The sequence below is a fragment of the Callithrix jacchus genome, chromosome 15 (assembly GCF_049354715.1).
Source record: "Callithrix jacchus isolate 240 chromosome 15, calJac240_pri, whole genome shotgun sequence".
Classification (NCBI taxonomy): Eukaryota; Metazoa; Chordata; class Mammalia; order Primates; family Cebidae; genus Callithrix; species Callithrix jacchus.
In genome coordinates, this window is record NC_133516.1 from 28,390,889 (window position 1) to 28,416,479 (window position 25,591).

At 45.4% G+C, this 25,591-nt stretch overlaps 1 protein-coding gene across 1 annotated transcript in view; it reads left to right on the top strand.

Moving 5' to 3' along the window:
* The window catches only part of LIMD1 (LIM domain containing 1), an 86,984-nt gene that overhangs the window by 56,254 nt on the left and 5,139 nt on the right, over positions 1 to 25,591 (top strand). The window contains exons 3-7 of the mRNA XM_035275056.3: positions 14,911 to 14,978; positions 17,550 to 17,612; positions 22,538 to 22,668; positions 23,313 to 23,364; positions 24,253 to 24,321. Coding sequence (XP_035130947.1) covers positions 14,911 to 14,978; positions 17,550 to 17,612; positions 22,538 to 22,668; positions 23,313 to 23,364; positions 24,253 to 24,321 — 383 coding nt within the window. The remainder of the gene's footprint in view (positions 1 to 14,910; positions 14,979 to 17,549; positions 17,613 to 22,537; positions 22,669 to 23,312; positions 23,365 to 24,252; positions 24,322 to 25,591) is intronic.

Consider the following 25,591-nt stretch of genomic DNA (forward strand, 5'->3'; position numbering starts at 1 on the left):
TTCATTTTGGACACTTTCTATTGCTGTACCTTAAATTCACTAATGTTTTCTCTTGGAATTTATAATCTGCCATGAATCCCATCCAATGTATTCTCTTTGCTAAAATAAAAAAAAAATTTTTTTTGTTATTTATTATTTATTTCTTTATTTTGCAATGGAGTCTTGCTCCCATCACACAGGCTGGAGTGCAGTGGCGCGATCTCGGTTCACTGCAACCTCCATCTCCCAAGCAATTCTCCTTCCTCAGTCTCCTGAGTAGCTGGGATTACAGGCTCACACTACCAGGCCCAGCTAATGTTTGTATTTTTTGTAGAGACGGGGTTTCGCCATGTTGGCCAGGCTAATCTCGAACTCCTGACCTTTGGCGATCCACCCGCCTCAGCCTCCCGAAGTGCTAGGATTACAGGCATGAGCCTCCGCGCCTGGCCTTTTATTTATTTATTTATTTATTTATTTACTTATTGAGGCAGAGTCTTGTTCTATTGCCCAGGCTGGAATGCAGTGGTGCGATGTCAGCTCACTGCAACCTCCATCTCCCAGTTTCAGCAATTCTTGTGCATCAGCCTCCTGAATAGCCAAGATTACAGGCATGAGCCACCATGCCTGGCTAAGTTTTGTATTTTTAGTAGAGATGGGGTTTTACCATGTTGGCCAGACTGATCTCAAACTCCTGGCCTCAAGTGATACACCTTCCTTGGCCTCCCTAAGTGCTGGGATTACAGGCGAGAGCCACCATGCTGGGCCAGCCAATGTATTCTTTATCTTAGACATTTTGGTTTTCATCTCTAGCAGTTCAGTTTGGACCTTTTAAATATCTTCCATGTTGCTACTTGACGTTTCCAACATATTGAATGTAGAAACAGTAACTTTTAATGTCCTTCTGTGCTAATTCTAATATCTGTGTCTGCTCAGGGTTCATTTCCATAGATTGATTATTCTCTTCCCTGTGGGTTGTGCTTTCCTGCCTCTTTGCATGCCTGGGAATATTTGATTGGCTGCCAGACGTTGTAAACTTTGCCTTATTGAGTCTTGTATATTTTGTGTTCTTTAAATCTTCTGAGTATTGTTCTGGGATGCAGCTAAATTATTTAGGAGCAGTGATCCTTTCCAGTCTTGCGTTTACGATTTATTAGAGGAATTCAGAGTGGAGCTCAGTCTAGGGCTCTATGATTCCTCACTCTCAGACTGGTGGGAATGGGCTCTGTTTCCAGCTTTTGTGGGTGCCAGGCACAGTTCTTGCTTATTTTTCAGATGTTTCTCCTCTGACTTCAGTTAGTTTCCCCCAGGCAAGTGAAGAAATCAGTGCTTAATATTTAAAGGAGCTCCACTGCACATCTCTGAGCTGTCTCTCCCTGCAGTATTGTCATCTTTGAACCAGATGATAATAGCCTGGAATAGGGGAAATGGAAAACTAACTGTAAGACAAAGAAAGACTTTGGAGGGGCGCATGAGAAGAGAACTGGAGCATGAGGCCACGCTGCTCAGAGCACAGTCCTTGGCCAGCACCGGGAAGGGCCGGGAAACAGATGAGAATATTCAGAGACCGTCCTAAGAGTTTCACAGGGTGGCTTTGTGTCAGTTGAATTGGATGATAACTAAAATTGGGGCTTGGATTTTCTGTTATTTTTTCTATATTATTGTATTTTACAAGGTGATAAGTCTGATGGACAAAAATAAAAAGCAAAAGCCCCCCAAACCTAGCTCTTTGCCACAGCTACACTGAGAAGGAAGGAGTGATGTGGGGGATTTGAATGAGGAGGGAGAGAGGGTTGTGATTTTTAGCTCTGGTGGGTGTCGTTTGAGGAAACAGAAGGTCAAGACGGGATGCTGGCAGCAGTCACAGCAGACACCTGGTATGAGCAGTGCTGGGCTGCCTTCCCCACTGTGATCCTGCTTTTATTCTCACCAGGGAACCTGAGGGTTTGGGTGACAGCCAGGGTCTCATTTTCAGGAAAGAAACAAAAGCAAGGTTGGACCCCACGTCTGAATGCTTTTCCACTTGTCCCTTTCTGCTTTGCTCCTTGGCTTACTGAGGCCAGGCAAGCCTGCAAAATTGAGGTTGAGTCTCTCTTTTGCTTGAGCCAAACCAACGTGATTTGTTTTTAGCAATATCTTTTAAGAATTAACCTATTCTTGGGCTAGGTGTGCTGGCCTGTGCCTGTAATCCTAGCACTTTGGCTGAGCCACGTGGATCACCTGAGGTCAGGAATTCAAGACCAGCATGGCCAACATGGTGAAACCCCATCTCTACTAAAAATACAAAAATGGCCTGGGAGTGAGGGTGCACGCCTGTAGTCCCAGCTACTCAGGAGGCTGAGGCAGGAGGATGGCTTTAGCCCAGATGGTGAGGTTGCTGTGAGCCAAGATTGCATTCCTATACCCCAACCTGAGTGACGGAGCAAGACTCTGTCTCAAAAAGAAAAAAAAAAAAAACAGAATTAACATATATTCTAGAAAAGCTGTTTGAAGTAGAAGTAGATTGGGTAGAATTTTGTGTGACAGTGCAGATATTCTAAAGCTGACTTAGTCACAAGTGGCCATCCAGTACACAGGATATACTTGTTCAAGTACTGGTGCTAAGTTTTCAATGTTATCTTAATCAATTTAAACTTACATATAAATAACCACATGTGGCTGGTGGCCCCCATGGGCAGCACAGGTAGAAGTTGCTGACTGCAACAGAACAATCAGAAAATCCAAGCGACTGCTAATTTTCACTTGCTTTTCTCGGGAACTCTTCTCATTGTTGGGAAACTCTTGCATTTTTACTTTTCAGGGAGATATTTTGGAACTGAAATTTGTGGTGGAGTCTTACCGCTAAGGGCCAATTATGTTTCCAGAATAGGTTATAGCTCATTTCTGTTTTATAGGGAAGCAGGAATGGTGAGTACTATTGCAGGTTTTAGTTCTGTCAGATTAAATGGCTGACCTCTCTCTACGATGTCCGTAACTCTTGTTTTCCTTTGCTAAACTACACTGGCTTTATCAGATGCATTTTTCTCTTTTCAACTGAAGATGCCCTAATGGCAAATATAAAATATTCACTCATGGCCTGCATGGCGGCTCACGCCTGTAATCCCAGCACTGTGGGAGGCCGAGGCAGGTGATAGATTGAGCTGTGAATTTCGAGACCAGCCTGGACAACATGGTGAAACCCCGTCTCTACCAAAAATACAAAATTAGCTGGGCATGGTGGCACATGCCTGTAATCCCAGCTACTCAGAAGGAGAATCACTTGAACCTGGGAGGTGAAGGTTGTGGTGAGTTGAGATCGCACCATTGCACTCCAGCCTGGGCAACAAGAGTGAAACTCCATCACACACACACACACACACACACACACACACACACACACACACACACACACAAAGTTAGCCAGGCATGGTGGCATCTGCATGTGTTCCCAGCTACTCAGGAGGCTGAGGTGGGAGGATTGTTCTAGCCCAGAAGGAGATCGCACCACTGCACTCCAGCCTCGGTGACAGAATAAGACCCTGTCTCAAAAAAAAAAAAAATTTCACCACATCTATGGGAAGTGTCTTTTTCAAGTGGATTCTCTGTAAGTCTGTACATTTATCAGTCACTTTTTTTTTTTTTTTTTTTGGGAAAAGTCTTACTCTGTCATCCTGGCTGGAGTGCAGTGGCCTGATCTTGACGCAAGGAATTCGCCTGCGTCAGCCTCATGAGTAGCTGGGATTACAGGCTCACACTACCACACCCGGCTAATTTTTATATTTTTCATAGAGATGGGGTTTCACCATGTTTTTGGACAAGGTGGTCTCGACCTCCTAACCTCAAGTGATCTGCCTGCCTTGGCCTCTCAAAGTGCTGGAATAACAGGTGTGAGCCACCGCGCCCAGCCTATCAGTCAATATTTTATAAACGGCTGATGTAATAGGAAAATAAAGAGCATTTTGACTACTGTGTTCTAAAACTGTAAGAATGGTCTATTGAGTATATATTTAGTGTGACTATCATCGGCTCTTTCCTAGTGCAGTGAATTCCTCTGCTGGAAGCAAGACGATTCTGAAACCAGAATTTTAAAGATGTAGCACTGACACTCCCACCCCAGCGTTGTGTTTGATGCTGATTATCCAGGGATAGTTTAGGTCTTAGCATTTTTGACTAAGATGAACAGCATCAAATGGCAGTGCCAGTTCAGAGACAAGCCTGAGGCATAGCCTGACTTGGTGGTTCTCAAAGTGTGGTCTCTGGACTAGCACCGTCAGCGTCACTAGGGAACTTACAGAAATTCAGAGGCTCGGACCCCTTCCCACACTTACTAAATCAGAAATCTGTGTTTTAACAAACCCACCTGGTGGTTCTGAAGCGTGCTAAGGGTCTTTGGCGTTTATCCCTTGGCTGTCCCATTTGTCCTCTGTCCTTATTACCTCCGCCATAGCCACAGCAGCTCCCTGGCATTACACCTCTAAGTATGAGCCACCTTAGCCAGTCAGTGAGGACAGTGCTCAAGGGAGCAGAGAGAAGTTTAACTGGGAATGCCAGGAAATCCATCTTCTTTCCTGCAATGGACTGAACATTTATAGCGCCCCAAAATCCCTGTGTTGAAACCCTAATCCCAACGTGATAGTATCTGGAGGTGGAGTCTTTGGGAGGTGATTAAGTATGAGGGTGGAGACTTCATGAATAGGATTAGTGGCTTTATAAGTAGAGCTCAGAAATTTAGTTCCCTTTCCACCACGTGGGAACACAGCAAGGAGACAGCCATCTGTAAATCAGGAATTGGACCCTCACCGAGAACCTCACCCTACTAGCATCCTGATGTTGGACTTCCAACCTCCAGAGCTGGGAGAAATAAATGTCTGTGGTTTAAGCTCCTCAGTTTATGTTAGTTTGTTCTAACAACCTAAATGACTAAGACATTCCCCTTAGTCTGAGAGATATTCCTTTTGGAACAGACAATGAGGGTGACAGTATAGTGTGGTGGAAAGAGTGTTAACTTTGCACAAGAGAGACCTGGCTTCAAATCTCAACTCTTCTATTTATTTAACCTTAGCTACATAGGTAAATTTAACCTCTTTAGCTTTTGTTTCTCCATTAGCAAAAAAATCCAAAAAGCTTCAGTAAAACTCTACCATAATGCAATAAGTGAGTTTCAACTGCCCAGACGTCAGGGCACATTATTTCGAGATTAATGAAATGACCTAAGCAGGCCTCCAGGGCTGGCCAGCTTGGAGTAAGTTGTGCTGCTTCAATCTGTCCTTGTCCTGGCTGTGGTTTAGCACCACCTAGTGGTGGTTGGGTGCTCTAGCTTAAAGGTCAATGAGGAGGATTCTGGATCCTGCTCTTGATTGGAACTTTCAGGAGGATGGCAGTGATTCCAGGAATTTTCAGGTTAGTTGGCATCTGTTCCATTGGCCAGATCTGGGGTGATTTAGCCTGGAGAATACCTTTTCTACCTCGCTGTTTCTCAGCACCAGGTTGCTTGCTGTTTCCTACCTGGCCTCACCTTGCTCTCAGCAACCCCCTTTCTCCAAAGATACAAACTTTAGCCTGTTTCTACGTGGAAGGTTACCTATCAAGTTACATCCAAATGCCTGTCATCACAGGGAGTTTTTACAGAATTTTCATGACACTTAAGTGAAACACGAAATAAATAAAAGGCCCAGTACCTAGAAAATGCTTGAATGAAAATACCCTTTTCCGGCCAGGTATGGTAGCTCACACCTGTAATCTCAACACTTTGGGAGGCCAAGGCGGGATGATTGCAGAGGCCAGGAGTTCGAGGCTGCAGTGAGCTATTATTGCACCACTGCATTCCAGCCTGGGCAACAGAGCAAGATGACAGAAAGAAAGAGAGAGTGAGAGTGGGGGAGGGAGGGCTGCTCCATAGGAAGGAAGGAAGGAAGGTAGGAGGGAGGGAGAGAGGGAGAACGAGGGAGGGAAAGAAAATAAAAAGCTCCATTCAAGGAAGGAAGGAAGGGAGGGAGGGATGAAGGAAGTAAGGAAGGAAGGAAAGAAAGAAAAAAGAAAAGAAAAAGACCTGCTAGGAACTGGATTGTATGCATCCAACAAGCATTAAATATTGCTGGATGGTCTCATAGTGCAGTGGAACCAGCAGACTTCAGAGTCAGACAAATCTGGGTTCCCATCCTGTCCACTTACTACCTGGGTAAGCCTCTCTGAGCCTTAACTTCCTCACTTATGAAATGAAAACAGTAACGTGTAACTCATAAGTGTCATATATTTATTCCAGAAAGTTAGGAGTGATCCTTGGGTGTGATTTTGAGTGATTCCCAAAAGTAATCAATTCCTGTATCCTTGCACTGCTCCATGACATTCACAGGGGATGTGTGTTATTCTGCCTCTTTCGTGAACCCTTTCCACACTGGCTGAAACCTGGAGTAGGTGACGGCTTTGAGTAGGAAATGGCTTTGTGGGTTTCTTCTGTCACAGGCACATGGCAGTACAGGGTCAGAAGGTAGGGTGATGGAATAACCTGTGCGGCAAAGTTTTCAAGCATTTAAAAATATATGTGAAAGCCCTAAACATAGTACCTGGACCACAGACGACAGTCACTAGATGTGACTTTTCTCCCACTCAGAAGGCAAACAAATGCATTTTGATACACTATCCAGTTTCTAAACTCAGGTGGTCTTAAAAACTAAGCCTCACCCTCTTAGGTCAGTAGGGGAGTCTCAGCTTTTTAAGATTTGGAATAAAGGAAAATCAGACATAATCTCCTAATCCCCTGTACTGGCCTTCTGTATCTGGACATGGGATTCTCAGCTGTGGGAGCTGGCAGCAAGAAGACTTATCTTGCCAGCTGGGAATGTTTAAAATGATGATCAGAGCAACGTTGCTCATTGGTAAATGTTTGGGAAAGTATATAGAAGCAAATAATTAGCAAGTAAACCATCCCTTCTACCATGCAGATTCTTTTTTTTTTTTTTTTTTTGGAGTTAACAGTTTCACTCTTGATGCCCAGGCTAGAGTGCAATGGTGCAATCTCGGCTCACCACAACCTCTGCCTCCCCGGGTTCAAGCAATTCTCGTGCTTCAGCTTCCCAAGTATCTGGGACTATAGACAGGTGCCACCATGTCTGGCTAATTTTATATTTTTAGTAGAGACGGGGTTTCTCCATGTTGGTCAGGCTGGTCCCAAACTCCTGACCTCAGGTAATCTGCCCACCTCAACCTCCCGAAGTGCTCAGATTACAGGTGCAAGCCTCTGTGCCCGGCCTCACCATGTGGATTTTATGTATTTCCACTCAGAGGCACTGCCACTCATGGGCACACTTCCTTTCCAGTCTTTTTTCTTTGAATTTCTTCTTTATATAGTTGAGATGCACAATTTTAAAATCTTGCTTTTTTGCTTTTCTCATTATAACATAAGGGTTTTCCTTTAAAATTAAAAGTATTGTTTTTCATATTATACATAATTCTAGAAACATTTAATACAGAAATATATGAAGTACAAAAGTGAAATTTCTCTCTTATACCATCTGTTACTCCACCTAATACTAGAAAGAAAATCTAAAATATTGACGTATATAAAGTCGAAAGTGACGTTTCACTGTTACACTTCTACCAGTGTTACCCGCCGTTCGTTTTTTCCTCTTTGCATATCAGTGGCATGTGCAAATTACTGGAATGGAATTGAACTATAAATACACTTGTCTGGTTTGCTTTTTTCCCTTAATATATTTTCAGGCTGGGTGCAGTGGCTCACACCTGTAATCCCAGAATTTTGGAGGGTGAAAGTGGGCTGATCACTTGATCCCAGGAGTTGTTGACCAGCCTTAGGCAACGTGGCAAAACCCTGTCTTTAGAAAAAATACAAAAATTAGGCAGTTGTGGTGTGCACATCTGTAGTCCTACCTGCTCAGGAGGCTGAAGTGGGAGGATTCCTTGAGCCGGGGAAGCTGAGGCTGCTAGATTGTGCCACTGCACTCCAGCATGGGTGACAGAGTCAGGCTCCATCTCAAAAAACCCAAAAACACATATATGCAACCCTTCTGTAGCATAAGCATTTTCCAATATGACTAAAACACTATTTAAATGAGATTTTAGATAGCTATGTAACATTCATCATTTAGCTGTACTCTGGTTTATGTAACCATTCCTCGAAGACTGCCAATTTGGATCTAAGTAAATATTTATTCACTTTTTAAAATTCTTTCCCAAAGCTAAGTCTCAGATAACCTCACTGAGTCAGACATAAACATTTTAAAGTTTCCCTTGCAGGGAGAGTTTATCATCTTACACTCTCAGCAGTAGCTTATGAAAATATGCAGTGATAACAATTACAAACACTTAAAAATCTTTGTTCAGTGCTTCTGCGTGTTCAATGATCTTCCTCTGGGATTTTTGGAATAGAGGTGGTCTTCGCCCTGTTACACAAAACATTGATTTCCAGTTCAGATTCCTCAGAACTTGCTAACCCCATTCCTGGAACCAGAGTGCTGTTTGCTGTGTTCTCCATACATTGGTCAGAAGCCCAAGATCTGGAAGTCGTTTCCTGGCGACCTCCTCGCACCCTCTAGGTGCCGCATCCACAACTTCAGCCCCACCTCCTTTCCTCTCATCAGAAGTGAATTTACCTTGCAGGAATTCTGAGGAGGAAGCAGCCAAACTGGGGAACTCGACAATTAAAGATTTAGACTTTGTTTGTGATTAGACAGTGTGTGAATTGTTTTCCTTCCTGGTTGAGCAGCTTCTCTTATGTGGGCTGTTTTTTGTTTTGTTTTGTTTTGTTTTTGAGACCGAGTCTCGCCGTGTCATCCAGGCTGGAGTGGAATAGTGCGATTTTAGCTCACTGCAGCCTCCACCTCCCCAGTTCGAGCGATTCTCCTACCTCTGCCTCCTAAGTAGTTGGGATTACAGGCACGGGCCACAACACCAAGCTAATTTTTGTATTTTTAGTAGAGATGGGGTTTCGTCATGTTGGCCAGGCTGGTCTCGAGCTCCAGACCTCAAGCGGTCCACCTGCCTCAGCCTCCCAGAGTGCTGGGATCACAGGCGTGAGCCACCGCACCCGGCCAGGTGGGCTGTTTGTGTCCTTGTCACCTTGTTCCTGGTGAGGGACAGAGGACAACAGATGAGCTGTACCTGGGTAGGTATCTGATGTGGGGAAAACATGGGAAAGATACTCTAGTTAGTTCTCATTTTCTTTTCTAAAACTTGGGGTCCTCTGGAGTCCCTTTATAGAGACGAAAGTTTAAGTAAAATGACTGAAATTAATTTCCATGGCTGTCAAGGGAATTCTGCTGATGGTCCCGGAGATCATCCAGCTGTCGGTAAACATTCTTGGTACCCTAGTTTAGCAGAGTCAGAAAATACTGTGAACATTCAAGGTTGGGGACCTGCTAGAAGAGAGGGCAGCAGTGACTCTGAGGGAGGACAAGAGAGCAACTTTGGAGGCCTAAAGAGTTGTGGCCTTCTATGTAAGTCCCATTGCCTCTTCCACACCCCGCCCCAACATTCCCCGACTTCATTAAACTTTGTTTCAGGTTATAAAAATAATGCATAATTATTGCAGGAAAAAACAGTAATTGAAAATCACCTGTTTCTTTCACTCGAAGATAATGACTTAAAATTTGGTATACATCTTATGTGTATGAATGTACACATAATTTTGTGATCATGTATGTGAGTGTTCATAACTGTAACACACACACTTGTATACTTCATTTAAACATATTTTATATGTTTCCCTGTCAATCTTTTTTTGAAAACACAGTCTTTTTATGGCTGCATTATATTCCAACATGTATATGGGTCATCACTTATTTAATAGGAATTGGACATTTGGTGCTCATTTTTAGCAAGCTATTATAAATAAAGCTGAGATGATGATTTCTCTAGGATAAATTCCTGAAGTAGAATTTTTAGGGAGAAAATATCTGAACTTTTTAAATTCCATTGACATTTAATGCCAAATTTCTCTCCTAAGAGCTTGTTTCAGCTTCTGCTCTCCCTTGCAGAGTGTGAACAAGTATCTGTCTGTCTGTGTCATTACTAACACCGGGTTATCATTCTTTTTAACCCTTGCTAGTCTGATAGGTAAAGCATAAGGTTTTGTTTGTTTTTGGAGAGACAGAGTCTCACTCTTTCGTCCAGGCAGGAGTGCGCAGGTGCGATCTCGGCTCACTGCAGCCTCAACCTCTAGGCACAAGTGAACCTCCTAGCTCAGTCTCCTAAGTAGCTGGGACTACAGGCATGCACCACTACACCTAGCTGATTTTTTAATTATTTGTAGAGATGAGATCGTGCTGTGTTGCCTAGGCTGGTCTTAAACTCCTGGGTTCAAGTGATCCTCCTGCCTTGGCCTTCCGAAGTGTTGGGATTACAGGTATGAGCCACTGTGCCTGGCATCAATATTTTTTAAATCATAAAGAAAGCTAAAGATTCTGTTTTATAGTTATTGATGACTCTTACTTCTCTTGTGGTCTGCCTTTTCTTTACCCGTTTTTTATACAGGGCTGTTGCTTGAGTTATTTTCATGTTAGAGTTAAGTCCTTTTCTATCATATAGTATAGATGTTTGCTCTAGTTTGTTCTTGCCCTTTGGTTTATGGCATTTCACCTAAATGTGTGTGTGTGTGTGTGTGTTTATTTTAAAACTTACTGGAAAGTCACTATAGGAAATAATCCTGTCACTTAGAATGCACAGACATTTTTACATTGTAGTTTTGGTTCTTTTTTATAAAGGAAATAAAACATTATATAAAAATTGGAATCATCTTGATTCTTCTTCCCATCCTCTCCCTTCCTTCCCTAGGGCAGCTGCTAATTATGAATTGAAATTTTCCTACTGTGACCATATATACTACCAGTAAGACATACGGTACTAGTTTGTGGCCAGGCATGGCGGCTCACACCTGTAATTCCAGCAGGTGTTCAGTGGAGATGGTGAAACCCCAACTCTACTAAAAATACAAAAATTAACCCCCCATGGTGGCGAGTGCCTGTAATCCCTAGCTGCTCAGGAGGCTGAGGCAGGAGAATTGCCTGAACCCAGGAGGTAGAGGTTGAGTGAACCAAGATCGTGCCACTGCACTCCAGCCTGGGCAACAGAGTGAGACTCCATCTCAAAAAAAAAAATGCAGTATTAGTTTGTGTATGTATGTGCACGCGCGCACACTCAGTTACATATAGACCGTCATTGCTGTATCTTCGGCATTGTGCCTTATTTGCACTGGTGTTCAGTTCAGTTAATGGTGACATACATAGATCTAGTCCTTAACTGCTGTCTGGTATGACATCTAGTAAATATGGCTCTAGTTTCTTCCTCAGTTTATTTATCGATTCTCCTATCTAGTGAACACTGAAGAGGCTTCTAATTTTTCTGTAACAGCATTGCTGTGAACATTCATACATGTCTGTCCTCATGCATATTTGGGTAATCTTCTCAAGGGGCAATCTTAGAAGTGTGTTGTGGATTGTGTGGATTTTTAGATCTATTGGCCCTTGACAGATTGTTCCCAAGTAGTCATCCCAGCTGACACCCACCAGTGTGAAAGGGATCCTCTTGTCCCACACCTTCCAAGACATGCTATTAAATTTAGTGATTTTCGCCAATCTGTGAAAGTGAGATAGACTCTCACTGTGGTTTTAGTTTGCGTTATCCTGACTGTTGATGGGATTGAACATCTTTTTATTATATTGTTGATATTGGACTATGGTTAATTATTCTGGTTGTTGTCTGAGGTTTAACAGGCTCTTTATTCTGTGTGCTTTCTCTTCCTGCCCTTTGCTCATTTTCCGCATTGCTCATTTATCTTTTTCATATTGATTCTTTGGTGTTCCTTGTGTCTTAGGTACTAAAACCATTTTAGTTTATTTGTTTATTTTTGAGACAGAGTCTTGCTCTGTTGCCCAGTCTTGACTCATCGCAATCTCTTGCTTCAGACTCTCGAGTAGCTGGGACTACAGGTACATGGCACTATGCCCAGCTACTTTTTGTATTTTTTGTAGAGATGAGATTTCACCATGTTAGACTGGCTGGTCTCAAACTCCTGACCTCAAGTGATCCTCCCATGTCAGTCTCCCAAAGTGCTGGGATTATAGTTGTGAGCCACTGTGCCTGGCCAGATACTAATGCCATAAGATATGTGCTCTGGCCATCTTCTGATCCATAGCTTACTCTTCCTTTTTTCTTTAACTCAACATTTACTGCACTCCAGAGTATTGCCAAGCCCTTGCCTCCAAGTATGAAGCTGACTTAGGTATATCCTCACGGAATGTAGCATATACTCAGAGTATTAGCAAGCCCTACAGGAACCAACAGGAGGGCTAGGGAAACACTCAGACAACAGTAGATCTGGCAGCAACGACCACCACAGCAAAGAAGATGTATTAGTCCATTCTTGCATTGCATATAAAGAAATGCCTGAGACTGGGTAATTTATAAAGAAAAGAGGTTTAACCGGCTCATGGTTCTGTAGGCATCTGCTTGGCTTCTGGGGAGGCCTCAGGAAACCTACAATCATGGTGGAAGGCAAAGGGAGAGCAATCACCTCACACGGCTGGAGCAGGGGGGAGAGTGGAAGGTGCTGCACCCTCGTAAACAACCAGATCTCACTATCACCATGACACCACCAAGGGAGATGGTGCTAAACCATGAGAAACCACTCCATGATCCAGTCACCTCCCACCAGGCCCCACCTCCAGCATTGGAGATTGCATTTCAACATGAGACTTGAATGGGGACAGATATCCAAACTATATCAGAATGGTCTGGTCAGGCCTGAGGAAAGGGTCATCTAGTTAAGCAAAGCACAGAGGCATCAAAGTGGGTTATCAGCCGAGAGGCCCCCTCATTCCTTTCCTAGCCTTAGCCTCTTGCCTCTTCAGTGCCTCCGTTCCCACCTCCACATCTCACCTACAGCCAGGACAGCTGAGAACTTAGCCTCCTCCATCTCCACTGCTCTCCATGCAGCCTCAAGCCCTGTCCTGGGACCCTCTCCTCTGCCTCCCTGCTGGGGAGCAGGCTGGCTTTTCAGCAGTTTCATCTTTTATTTTTTATTTTTTTTATTTTTTGAGACAGAGTTTTGCTCTTGTTACCCAGGCTGGAGTGCAATGGCGCCATCTCGGCTCACCACAACCTCTGCCTCCTGGGTTTAGGCAATTCTCCTGCCTCAGCCTCCGAGTAGCTGGGATTACAGCCACGTGCCATCGTGCCCAGCTAATTTTTTGTATTTTTAGTAGAGACAGGGTTTCACCATGTTGACCAGGATGGTCTTGATCTCTTGACCTCATGATCCACCTGCCTCGGCCTCCCAAAGTGCTGGGATTACAGGCGTGAGCCACCATGCCCGGCAGAGTTTCATCTTTTGAACCCTTTTTTCTTGTACAGAGGTTTACATTTTTGATGTCTATTGATCAGTTGAACTTTACACAATGTGCTTTTTATATCTTACCTACGAAATCCTTCTCCATGCCAAAGTCAGACTTTCTTTTCTTACAATAAAAATAAAATACATAAACTATCACAAAGTAGAAAATTTGAAAAGCTTGTAGTTTCTTATCCTAATTTTTTTTTTTTTATACTTAGGGCTTTTATCCATCTGGAGGTTTCTGTATTTGTAGTTAAAGTTACCCCCGCTGGGCGCGGTGGCCCACACCTGTAATCCCAGCACTTTGAAAGGCCGAGGCGGGTAGATCACGAGGTCAAGAGATCGAGACCATCCTGGTCAACATGGCGAAACCCCGTCTCTACTAAAAATACAAAAAATTAGCTGGGCATGGTGGCGTGTGCCTGTAATCGCAGCTACTCAGGAGGAGGAGGTTGCAGTGAGCCGAGATCACGCCATTGCACTCCAGCCTGGGTAACAAGAGCAAATCTCCAGCTCAAAAAAAAAAAAAAAAAAAAAAAAAGTGACTCCCTTTTTTTATGTCTTGTCCTCTGCATCGATGCTTTCTGGGTCCTCTGTGAAGTCTGAGGAGTATTCACTGACAGTCTTGTCGCTACCTGCCTTGCACTGCTTTGCCTCCTGTAAGCGTCGCCAGGTGAGGGCAGCCAGTGTTTGTCTGGCGGGTTTCTCTGTGTCTCAGGCACCGTTGTGACATCGGTGATTTTGCATTCATGTTGTGGACCCTGGCCCCAGAGGGCTTGGTTTAAATTTCTGTGGAGAGATCATTCGGTTTCTGAAAGCCCACATTGCCTGTTGAGTATGTGCTGAGCCTGGCACTGGAAATGCTCTCAGGTCTGTGAATACCACTGAGTAGGGGATCCAGGGACACCCTAATGATGCCTCTGCCAACCTTGAGCCGCAGCGCCATTGTGTTCTCTAAGAGATGAGAGAGCCAGATAAAGGATGTTTGCCTGTTGTACCCTTACGGAAACAAGAGTTCCATCCAAGGAATCGGGGTCCTTTGAATTTCTCCCACTCCTGCCTACTCATTTTAGATCAAGAGAAAACAAAATACCCTTCCAACGATGTGTGTTTTCTACAGTTCACATAAGAAAAAGATAGGAAAAAATAGTTAACCAATGTATAGGACTCTCCTGGTAAGCGGTCACAACAGTTCTGGAGCACATGTCCAAGGTGACTGTCCTAAATACCTGTGGGAAACTGCGTCTTCACGAGAGACTGTTGTCCGGACGCCGTCTTGGGTGTGCCTCTGCCGTCCTGCCACCAAATGCTTTGCTGGCGTCTTTCCAATTAGAGAAGAGGCGCTGGAAGGTGAGCGTAGGATGACTTCCAAGTCAGCCCTTGAGTCTTTTTGCCAAATAGCACCTGCCAGGGCACCCTTCCTCCCGGCCTCAGCCTGCCTGCATCTCGCCAACGGCCATGGCCTTGTTTAGGAACTGGAAAGTGTCATTGACAGTTGGTGGGTTTTATGTGTTTATTTCTGCCTAAAGATTTTGCTTTTCACTTTCACTTTTTTCACTGCATATTAAAATTTTTCTTTGTTTACCCTGTCTTTGTATTTTTTTCCTTAGGCCGGAAGCTGAGAGGAAAAGCCTTTTATTTTGTCAATGGCAAAGTGTTTTGTGAAGAAGACTTCCTGGTGAGTGTGTCACCCAAGCCTCCCCTTGCATGTCCTGGCCAGGGTCAGAGGGCAGGGGCCTGGGGGTACCTGGACCAGCGTGTAGGGGAGCTGTGCTGCTGGAGAGAGGGGTCCTGCCTTTCCTTCTGTAGATGCATGGGGGTGGCCGTGTTCCTGAGCCAATGCAAACAACACAGCCTTGTGCTTTGAAGGAACTATGGGGTTACTTGGCCTGTCCTCTTGCTGCTTTCTGCAGTTCTGCCTCTTCCACCACCCTGGACTCCTCCTCTTAAACGTCTGGACTGGGACCTGGTCTCTTCTTCTCATCCTGCTCTCTCTGGGAATCTAGCTTCTCCCATGGACCAGAAGTCCATCCATGTGCCAGTGGCTCCCAGACATGAGCTCTCATCCTGCTGCATGTCTGAGGCCAGCTGCTGGCATCCCACTGCCCCCTGGACATGTCCCCTGGGCTGTCTCCCAGCCCCTCAAATACCAGTCCCTCGCCACACTTGTGTGAAGCAGAAAATCTCACCATGCCTTGTGTGCTGATCTCCGAGAATTGCATCCTAGATTTGTCCTCAGCCCCACCTCCTTGAATACAGCCAGGCGTGGAATCCTGTGCTGCCATGTCTTCCACAGTTCTGCCTCCGTTCGCACCTCCAGCATGGCTCAGCCAGGCCAGCTTAACGGGATCCACACACCCACCTCAGGAGGCCTCATAGGGCGTAAACCTGGCCTGCATGGTCCCAGTATCTGCAGGGTACAAAGCACACTTAGAAACCCTCCAAGGTCTGACCCCCCCGCCACCCACTCCTGTGCAGCCTCATGCCGTCGTACCTTTGCTTGGGCCATTTCCCGCTTGCAACGTCTTGGCCCTTTATTTGCCCAGATCCCCCCAACAGCCTTCCTGTCCCTCCTGCTCCGACAATGGAGGAGCTCCTCTGTGCTAGCACCACGCCCAGGGCCTGCCCTTGCTGGCTGCTAGCCCTGAGCAGTGTGTCTGTTTACAAGTGTCCTTCATTGACTGAAAGCTCCCAGGGTGTCAAGAATGTGCATCTTCACCTTCACACCTGCAGATGCTAACACAGTGCCATGCACAGAGTGGGTGCTTGGTAGATGGTGGTTGAACTGACCCTGTCATCTCAGGGATGAGGAATGTGAGATGCAGAAATGGGCTCAGGGCCAGCTTCTCCCTGCCTTCCCTTGGAGAAAAGCTCTATTTGGTCTTCACTGAAAAGTTGATTCATTTTGACTTCTGTTGGCCAGAAACAGACAAGCAAACCCAAACAGGCTTAAGTATAAAGGAGATTATTCCAGCAGTGCCTCAGGACTAATTTTCTCTGCAGTTTTTGGCCCTGCGTCTCAGTACCAAAAAGTCCTGTGTGATGGCCAGAAGTTGGCAGGACCGCAGAGTTTATATTCGCTCCGTTTCACATCCGATGGGCAAGAGTGCCAGTTCCTCCTTCGGAATCCTCCACAGACATCTCCTGGAGTCTCATTGGCTCTTACTGGGCCACATGCCCACCTCTGGAAAAACCGTCAGTGCTGGAGGAATGTAAGGCTCTGATGGGCCAGGTCTGTCAATGCCCTGCCTGGGCCCGGCATGGAGCCAGCCCACATGAGTAATGGGAGCCACATGGTGTGGGGCTGGGGACTGGATCCCAAGTGAAAATTAAAGAATTATTACCCCCAGAATGGGGCGTAGGTGCCAGACAACAGAAACCTCCATCACACGGTGCAGAGTTGCAGAAAGTTTCCCTTTTTCGTTTTTCCCACCTTCCTTTCATTAGGGTTCCCCCAGTTAAGTTGTGCTTGTAATACTCAAACTTCTAGTCTAGTGTGTAGGATCATCTAGTATGTTTTTTTAAGAGAGTACCTCTTGTCTTTCAAGACTCTGTGTGTCTGCGTGTGTTTAGGTAAGATAAGGTTAAGTAAATATTTATTTACCAAGTTTCTTGGAAGCTAACTATCAAAGACGTTAGCTTTTTAACCAGAACCGGAGTTGAATATGATTCCTTTCCTTACCCTTTGTTGGCTGTGTGACCTTGAAAAGGTCACTTAACCTCTCTGAGCTGCCCTCTGCTTCTGTTTGAGGATTCTGGATAATCATGCAGAACTGTCGTAAGCATCAGAGTGGAGGTTTGAGAATGCATCAGAATCCCCCCTGAAAGACTTGTGAAAAGACAGATTGCCAGAACCCACCCCCTGAGTTTCCAAATCAGTAGGTCTGGAGTAGAGCCCAAGGATTTGCATTTTTTGCAGTTTTCAAGTGATGCCAGGAACTGCTCTTTGAGAACCACCGAGATAGGATGAAAGCATCTCTATATACAGCCCCTTACATAGATCCTGGCATGCTGTGGGTGCCCAGACACAGGCATTGTTAGAGTGAGTGGTACTCGTATTCATAATGGCTTTTGTGGCAGAGAATATTCTATGACTCAGCCCACAGCTGTGTTGTACTTGGGGAATGACAGAATTCTGCAGAGTGACACATCTTTCTGAGAAATTCCTTATAATCCTCTTGGCTGGCCGGGAAGTGGCTGATTCATCTTCCCAGTCTGGGTTTAACTTTCTTTTCTCTTTCTTCTGCAGTACTCTGGTTTCCAGCAGTCGGCTGACAGGTGTTTTCTTTGTGGACATCTGATCATGGACATGGTGAGTGGGTCAGCCGAAGAAGAGAACAGCATCTCAGATAGAACAGGAGTCATTTAGAGAAAAAAGAAATTAATAATTGAGGACAGTGTTTCTTATCTTGATTTGCAGTTATGGCTGTTTTTTTTTTTGAGACAGAGTTTCACTCTTGTTACCCAGGCTGGAGTGCAATGGCGCGATCTTGGCTCACCGCAGCCTCCGCCTCCTGGGTTCAGGCAATTCTCCTGCCTCAGCCTCCTGAGTAGCTGGGATTACAGGCATGTGCCACCATGCACAGCTAATTTTTTGTATTTTTAGTAGAGACGGGGTTTCACTATGTTGACCAGGATGGTCTTGATCTCTTGACCTCATGATCCACCCACCCCTGCCTCCCAAAGTGCTGGGATTACAGGCTTGAGCCACCGCGCCCGGCCTATGGCTGATTTTATTAAAAGAAGTCCTGGCCGGGCACAGTGGCTCATGCCTGTAATCTCAGCACTTTGGGAGGCTAATGTGGGCAGATCACGAGGTCAGGAGTTTGAGACCAGTCTGGTCATTACAGTGAAACCCAGTCTCTACTAAGAATACAAAAATTAGTTGGCTGTGGTGGTGCGTGCCTATAGTCCCAGCTACTCAGGAGGCTGAGGCAGAAGAATCGCTTGAACCTGGGAGGTAGCAGTGGCAGTGAGCCAAGATCACCCCACTGCACTCCAGCCTGGGCAACAGAGCGAGACTCCATCTCATTAAAAAAAAAAAAAAAAAGTTCCTGTGAAGTGCAGCTTCCTTGATCGAATAGAACCCAAGTTTTTGGCTTTTATTAGAATTGACATCTTTGACCATCTAGAGCACAGGATGTCATGTTTCCGATAATGCCTTCTCCTCTGGGTTGTTCGGATCACACTGACCTCCCTCTGGCTTCTCTGTGCTCCTTCTGGCATCCCAGGTGAGATGCCAAGTATGGTCTGTTTTTACTGCAGAAGGCTCAGCTACCTTAGAGTCAAATGCAGAAAGCCGGAGGAGCAAAGTTGTTTTTCTCCCTGTGTTCTGCCCAGCTCACACCATTACTAAGATGAGTTTTTGGAGCTTGTCATTTAGTTCTGAGACAGCAGAGCCAGGACCATGTATTATACATTCCATTCCTTGCTCAGCCACTGGCTGGCTGAGGTTATCTTGGCTTCAGGTCTTCAGTGGGGACAGTTTTCCCCAGAGGGTTAGGTTGTAAAGTTAATGAATACAAGATCAAATTGTTCACCTTTGGAAACCAGACTTTAAGAAGTTCTTTAATATATTGATCAGAGGAAATGATTATATAACATACTTTCGGTTGGAAAGAATCAAATCCCTCTCTAAGCTGACTCATTAATTTCATTCTAGAGAAGAGACTTTTTAATCATGAGTATTTTTAATTTTACCTCTTTATTGAGAAATAACTCATAGAATAAAAGATACAATTCTGAAGTGTAAAAGATACAAATCTTAACTGAACATGTTTTCACAGGTGCATATACCCCTGTAACCACCACCCAAATCAACATGTAGAACACTTCCCAAACTCCAGAAAGTTCCTTCTTGTCTCTTCCCACTCAAGACCCTGCTCCCACAAAGGCAACCACTATTCCCACTTCTGTTGCCAGAAATTCATTTTGCTGGTTTTGGAACTTCATATAAATAGAAACATATAGTATAGACTCTTTCAGGTCTTACTTACATATATGTGTTTGAGATTCATCCATGCTGTTACCTGTATTGGTAGTTCACTGATTTTTATTGCTAAGTGGAATTCCATTGTATGGATATAGTACAGCTTCTCCCTTTTCATGTTGATGGGGATTTGCTGGTTTCTAGTTTATTGCTATTTATGCATGAAGCTGCTGTGAACACTTTTGTACATGTTTTTGATGGACATAAACACTCATTTCTGCTGGTTATATGCTAACATTTATAAAACATCAGTGATCCAGAGCCCTCCCTATTATGATAAATATCTGCTATCACCCAGGCTTTGACAGACCTCAGTAGAGGTCTTAGCCCTATTAGAGCCGTGTCCTCATTGGTAGCCAAGACCTCCCTGGGAAACATGGCCCTTCCCCCATGCTCGCAGCAGGAGGTAGGCAGAAGCTACATATACTTACCCCTCCTTCCCAGGTATCTTTTAGACTCTGAAGGGCTCTATTTCTTTAGCAGAATTTGCCTTTGTTTTGAACGTCCTTCTGACAAACCTACTGCATATGAAGTCAACATGTTCCAAATTAATGAGTAAGATTATACCCTATTCTTAGTTCTAGTAATCCTAAGACTTCTTTGGATAACCCAGGGTATGTCATTTATCTATTGCTGTATGACAAACCACCCCAAGACTTAGCAGTTTAAAACAATAGTGATTTCTTATTTATCATGCTGTGGGTCAGGAATTAGTTCAGGGCACCGTAGGGCGATTCTTCTGCTCAGTTCTGTGTGACATTGGCAAGGGTCTCATACTTAACTTTGTTCGGCTGGTAGCACAGTTGAACTGGAACATCCAAGATGACCTCTCACCCGCTAGTCCCCTCTCCCTGTAGCCTCTAATCATTCAGTAGTCTAGTTCAGACTTGCTTAGAGCAAGAGATAGGAAGTGGAAGCTGCCAGTCTTCTTAAGCCTTTGACTCAGAAATCTCAGAACATTGTTTCTTCTGCTTTCTGTTAATTAAAGAAAGTCACAAAGCCAGTTCTGATTCAAGGGGAGAGAGAAATAGTCTCCATCTCTTGATGTGAGATCTCTACCATATGGGATAGTATGAAATCGAACCTTCAGTCTTTGAGATCTTCTCTAGGACTTGAAAACTTTTAGTGAATGTCTAGACAGAACCTCAGCTGTCTAACTATTTGTGTAAATTGTCTGTCTGTATCCCCTTTTGTTAATGGAGTGGTACATTCTGGGCTTCCAGGTTAGAACCAGGCATAGTCTCACATAAAAAAAGTATTACAGCTAGTCACAATGCAACAAAGTGACATCTTTTTCCAGTCTTACTTTAGGCACAATGTGGATTAAATTAATTTAAGGATCTCTTTCTGCCAAGAGAGTGTTAATCTTGGGGGAAATGCATTCCAAGGTTTGGAAGCCCAGCCAGTTGTTCTTCCTGTTTTGCCTTAGAGAGGGGCCTCAAAGGTTAGTGAAACCCAAGAGGGAATGGGGAAGCTTGAAAGCTGAGCTTGCAGAGGAAAGCTGGAATAGCACCACACCCTCCTCTTGCCTTCTTGGCTGGAGCTTGTGCAATGTGGAGTTATCCACCTGAGGCTTCCAGGGGAAGGAGCTGGAACACAGCGTATCTTTTCCCCGGGTCTCACAGTATACTCAAGGCTTCTCTAAATCCAAAATCCCCTTTCTTCAGCCTGTTTGAAGGCTTTCCGTGTGGCTCCCACTGCTGGATGCTGATGACAGTTCTGTACATTGTTTGCAGACGCATGTTTCTGTGTGACCTTACTCGTGTTGATTCTGTAGTTCAGTTGTTTGCGCTAAGTTTCATGGCACAGGTAATTGCAGAAATGCATCTCCTATTAAGTCAGCAAAGATACTTTCAACTGCAAATTATAGAAAAAAAAACAGACTCAATTCAAGTTAAACCAATGATCCTCCAACTTTAACATATATATCAGAATCACCCTGTTAAAATACCAACTGCTGGGCCTTACCCCCCAAGTTTCTGATCCAAGAAGTCTGGGTTGGGGTCCATGAATGTGCATTATTAACAAGTTCCCAGGTGATGCTAATGCTGAAGGTCCAGGGGCCACACATCGAGGACCACTGACTTAATAGGGATATTTTATCTCACCTAAAAAGAGGCTTGGAGGTACACGGTTCCATGAATGAGTTAAATCAGTTACTTAGGGACCTCAGCAAGGGTGTTCTTTCCGTCTCTTCTCTTTCCTGCTCTCCATGTCTTGTGTCTGTCCTGATTTCACGTTGGCTCTGGCAGTTCCAGGTATCCATCCAGATTCAGATCAAATGACACTGAGGGAAGAAGGTTTGTGGGGCTTTCCCTCCATTGTGTTTAAAAACAACAGAGAAACTTTACTTATTACACTTGGATTTTAGGTCATCAGGTTGAGTCAGAACTTCTAGATTATCATGCTCCAGAGTCAAAGCTGCATAGAAGGGACACCCAAGAGGCAGCAGTGAAGGAGTTTCTTTTGAGCTCTGCCATTTCCACGTGGAATTTCCTTTCATTTTTCCAAATACTTGCTGCTTCCCAAATCTGGAAGGATGGATCCTTCTGTGGTCTTGCTTTGTATCTTATCCTACTTCTCCATGGTGGGTTCTGGCCCTGGGATTGGCCCAGCCCGCCCTTAGCATCTCTTTCTAGGAAAGAACTATGTACGAGGGTGAGGGTTGGAAAGAAGCCCTTTTTTTTTTTTTGAGACAGAGTTTTGCTCTTGTTACCCAGGCTGGGGTGCAATGGTGCGATCTCGGCTCACCGCAACTTCCACCTCCTGGGTTCAGGCAATTCTCCTGCCTCAGCCTCCCGAGTAGCTGAGACTACAGGCACGTGCCACCGTGCCCAGCTAATTTTTTGTCTTTTTAGTAGAGACGGGGTTTCACCTTGTTGACCAGGATGGTCTCGATCTCTTGACCTCGTGATCCACCTGCCTCGACCTCCCAAAGAGCTGGGATTACAGACATGAGCCACCGCACCTGGCCCGGAAAGAAGCCCTTTTTCCTTCCCAGCTCAGAGACCTTGTGAGAGGCTGCAGGAACAGGGTCCCTGTGTGGTCTCTTTCTGTGTATTCATCTAAACAGATTTGCCTTTCCCACCCCCATCACCTCTTGCCTCTTGTTCTTCTCCTAGGTTAAACTCTGGGGTAAGTGTACTTCATGCTGTGTGACTGCTCTGTCATCCTTAGGCCTGATATGTTTCTCTCCCCTTCCACCATCCTCCCCTATAATCCCCACTGAGTCTTGGCCTCTCCTCCAGATCCTACAGGCCCTGGGGAAGTCCTACCACCCCGGCTGTTTCCGCTGTGTCATCTGTAATGAGTGTTTGGATGGAGTGCCCTTCACCGTAGACTCAGAGAACAAGATCTACTGTGTCCGAGATTACCACAAGTAAGAAGAGATGGAAGCAGACAGGACCTATTCTTGTAGGCCGGGCTGATCTCAGCAGAGTGAGCGATGGAAACTGACAGAACCGTCTTTGCCAGCCACCCTGAGATGACAGTCCAGCAAAGGCTTAATGGACTTGAGGGGTTCAGCGGGGACTTTGGGAGGTTGGTCGATGCCAGTGATGACAGGAACAGATTAAAGAATTATGTGTAGTGAAAAAAAACAGAGCATTAAAAACAATACTTATAATCATATTCCTGGCTAGGCCTCGGGAGGAATCCGCCAAGCCCTGTGGCGTCAGTGGGACTTGACTTCACTAGGCCTCCATGCAGTGCTGGTTTCCACCACTCTTAGTGTGCCTGGGCCTGTGCTAGGCAGTGTGAGGGGTGTAAACAGACAGTGCTGTCCCCAGAAGAATGAGAGGCAGCCAGTGTTCTTGTTGCAGCCAGGGAACACTCCTTAAGCAGTACTAAGGCATCTTCCACAAAGAGAGCCAGGTTCCAGTCATTTATGAGGGAGGAGAGTGTTGGGCAGGCGGTGGCATGGAGGAAGGCTCCACGTGGGCTCCAGGTGCAAGTCTTACTCTGGGCTTTGCTCCCAGAAACAACACTATGTGCATTTTACTGCTGCTTTGTTTCTCCCCGCAGGGTGCTGGCCCCCAAGTGTGCAGCCTGCGGGCTTCCCATCCTTCCACCTGAGGTAAGATGCCTTTCCAGACATGCTCCCAGGGGCATCTAAGACCTGAATATCTCCCGGGATCATTTACAAGATCCGTGTCCTGTCCTTACATCTTTTCAGGTATCCTTTTCAAAATCTTGACTCTGGCCTGGGTGCGGTGGCTCACCCCTGTAATCCCAGCACTTTAGGAGGCCCAGGCAGGTACATTTCTTGAGGCCTAGTGTTTAGAACCGGCCTGGGTCCTAAAGCATGGGTTTCAGGTCCTGTCTGGAGGCCACATTGTCAGCCTGGTCAACATAGCAAGATCTCATCTCTACAAAAAAATTGTTAAAAATTAGCCAAGTGTGGTGGCATGTGCCTGCAGTCCTAGCTCCATGGGCCCAAGAGTTTGACACTGCACTAAGCTATGATGGTGCTACTGCATTCCAGCCTGGGTGACAGAGCAAGACCTTGTCTCAAAGAAACAAACCAATAAAACTGTACCTCACCTCTGAGATAAGTGGTGTCCTCACCCTTCCTTGTTGCCTGGCTTCCCCAACCCAGTACCCTTCTCATGCTGGTTTTTCCCCATAATCAGGTCAAACTCCCTTACTTGATACTAATTCTAAGATTAGCAGATGAGCAGAGAGGCTTGTCTTTACTCATTTTAAAAAATAAATGTCCATGTAAGTCTTTCTTTCATTGTTGACTCTGACATTCCAGAAGGAAGGGCTTCTGTCCCTCCCACTTCCCCTCTCATCAGCTTAAATGTACTCTTTTTCCCACAAGTACTGCTGATTTATAGTCTCCTCCCAGGGCCACCTACCTACTACCCCCAAACCCTCTTCCCTCCCCACGCTGCAGTACATCAAGTCCAACAGGCCCCCTCACAGGCCTCTCCTGCGTGTTCTTGCTTTTCTTTGGTCCCAGGGCTCAGACGAGACCATCCGTGTTGTGTCCATGGACAGAGACTACCACGTGGAGTGTTACCACTGTGAGGTAAGTGCCTCCCCACCCATACCCAGGGCCCATCATAGAAGTCCGAAAGAAAGCATTCTGCACTGACTGGGGCAGGAGGTGGTCAATGAGATTCTGGCAAGTGTCAGCCCTCTAGAGCTGCTGTAGGAAGTGGGGTGAAGGCTGGTTCTTGGAGGAGGTAGGAGATGATGGAAATGCTCAAGGTAGAAAGGTCTTCTGCACGTTCAGAACTATCAAGTCCTGCAGTTGTTGGAGCTGCTCTCCCTGAAGCTGCAGAACTAGGAGGGTCGTGGAAAGCATGGGTTTCAGGCCCTGTATGGAGGCCACATTGTCAGGCAGGTGTGCGATTTGGGGAAGAGACTCCCTCCCCTCCAGCTTGCAGGCTGTTCTATCTGCCAGAAGCCCCTCTCAGCAGAGCCCTGGAAATCATGAAGCCCCTCTTGGAAACAGGCATGACAGCTGAGTGGTGTGTAGGTGGGTGGGGTCCACCTGCCCCTTCCTGCCCTGTGTCCCAACCCAGGATGAAGGAGCACTAGTACCTCATGACTATCAGGAAAGCTAGGGGTCGGCCCTCACCAGCCCTTGTGAAGGGTGACCGTGGAATTTCAGCCACAACTAAGTGAATTTACCCACAGAAGGATATTAGATTCATTTGGTGACTTTGTGGGTAGAGAGAACGGGGTGTCCCTCATATAGAATGGTCCTGCTGCTAACACTGAAGAAATGGGTGGGAATCATTGCTGCTGGGACCTCAGGTGCCCCAGGTCACCACTGCAGGAGAAAAAGGTGAGGACATTTGCTCAACAGGTCTCTCCACATTTTCTAGACCAGTGCTGTCCAAAACAAATATAAGGGGCCAGGCACGATGGCTAATGCCTGTAATCCCAGCACTTTGGGAGGCCAAGGCTGGCGGATCGCTTGAGGTCAGGAGTTCAAGACCAGCCTGGCCAACATGGTGAAACCCCATCTCTAGTAAAAATACAAAAATTAGCTAGGCATGGTGGCACTTATGTAATCCCAGCTACTCAGGAGACTAAGGCAGGAGAATTGCTTGAACCGGGAGGCAGAGATTGCAGTGAGCTGAGAGCACACTACTGCACTCTTGCCTTGGTGACAGAGGGGGACTCTGTCTCAAAAAAACAAAAAAAAATTATAAATGTTATCTTTTGAACATGTAATCAGCATAAAAAATTACCCATGAGATTTTTTTTTTTGTAATTCCACAATTTATTCTTCTAAAAAAAATGAGATACATGTACAGAGCCTGCTGGTTTGTTACGTAAGTATATGT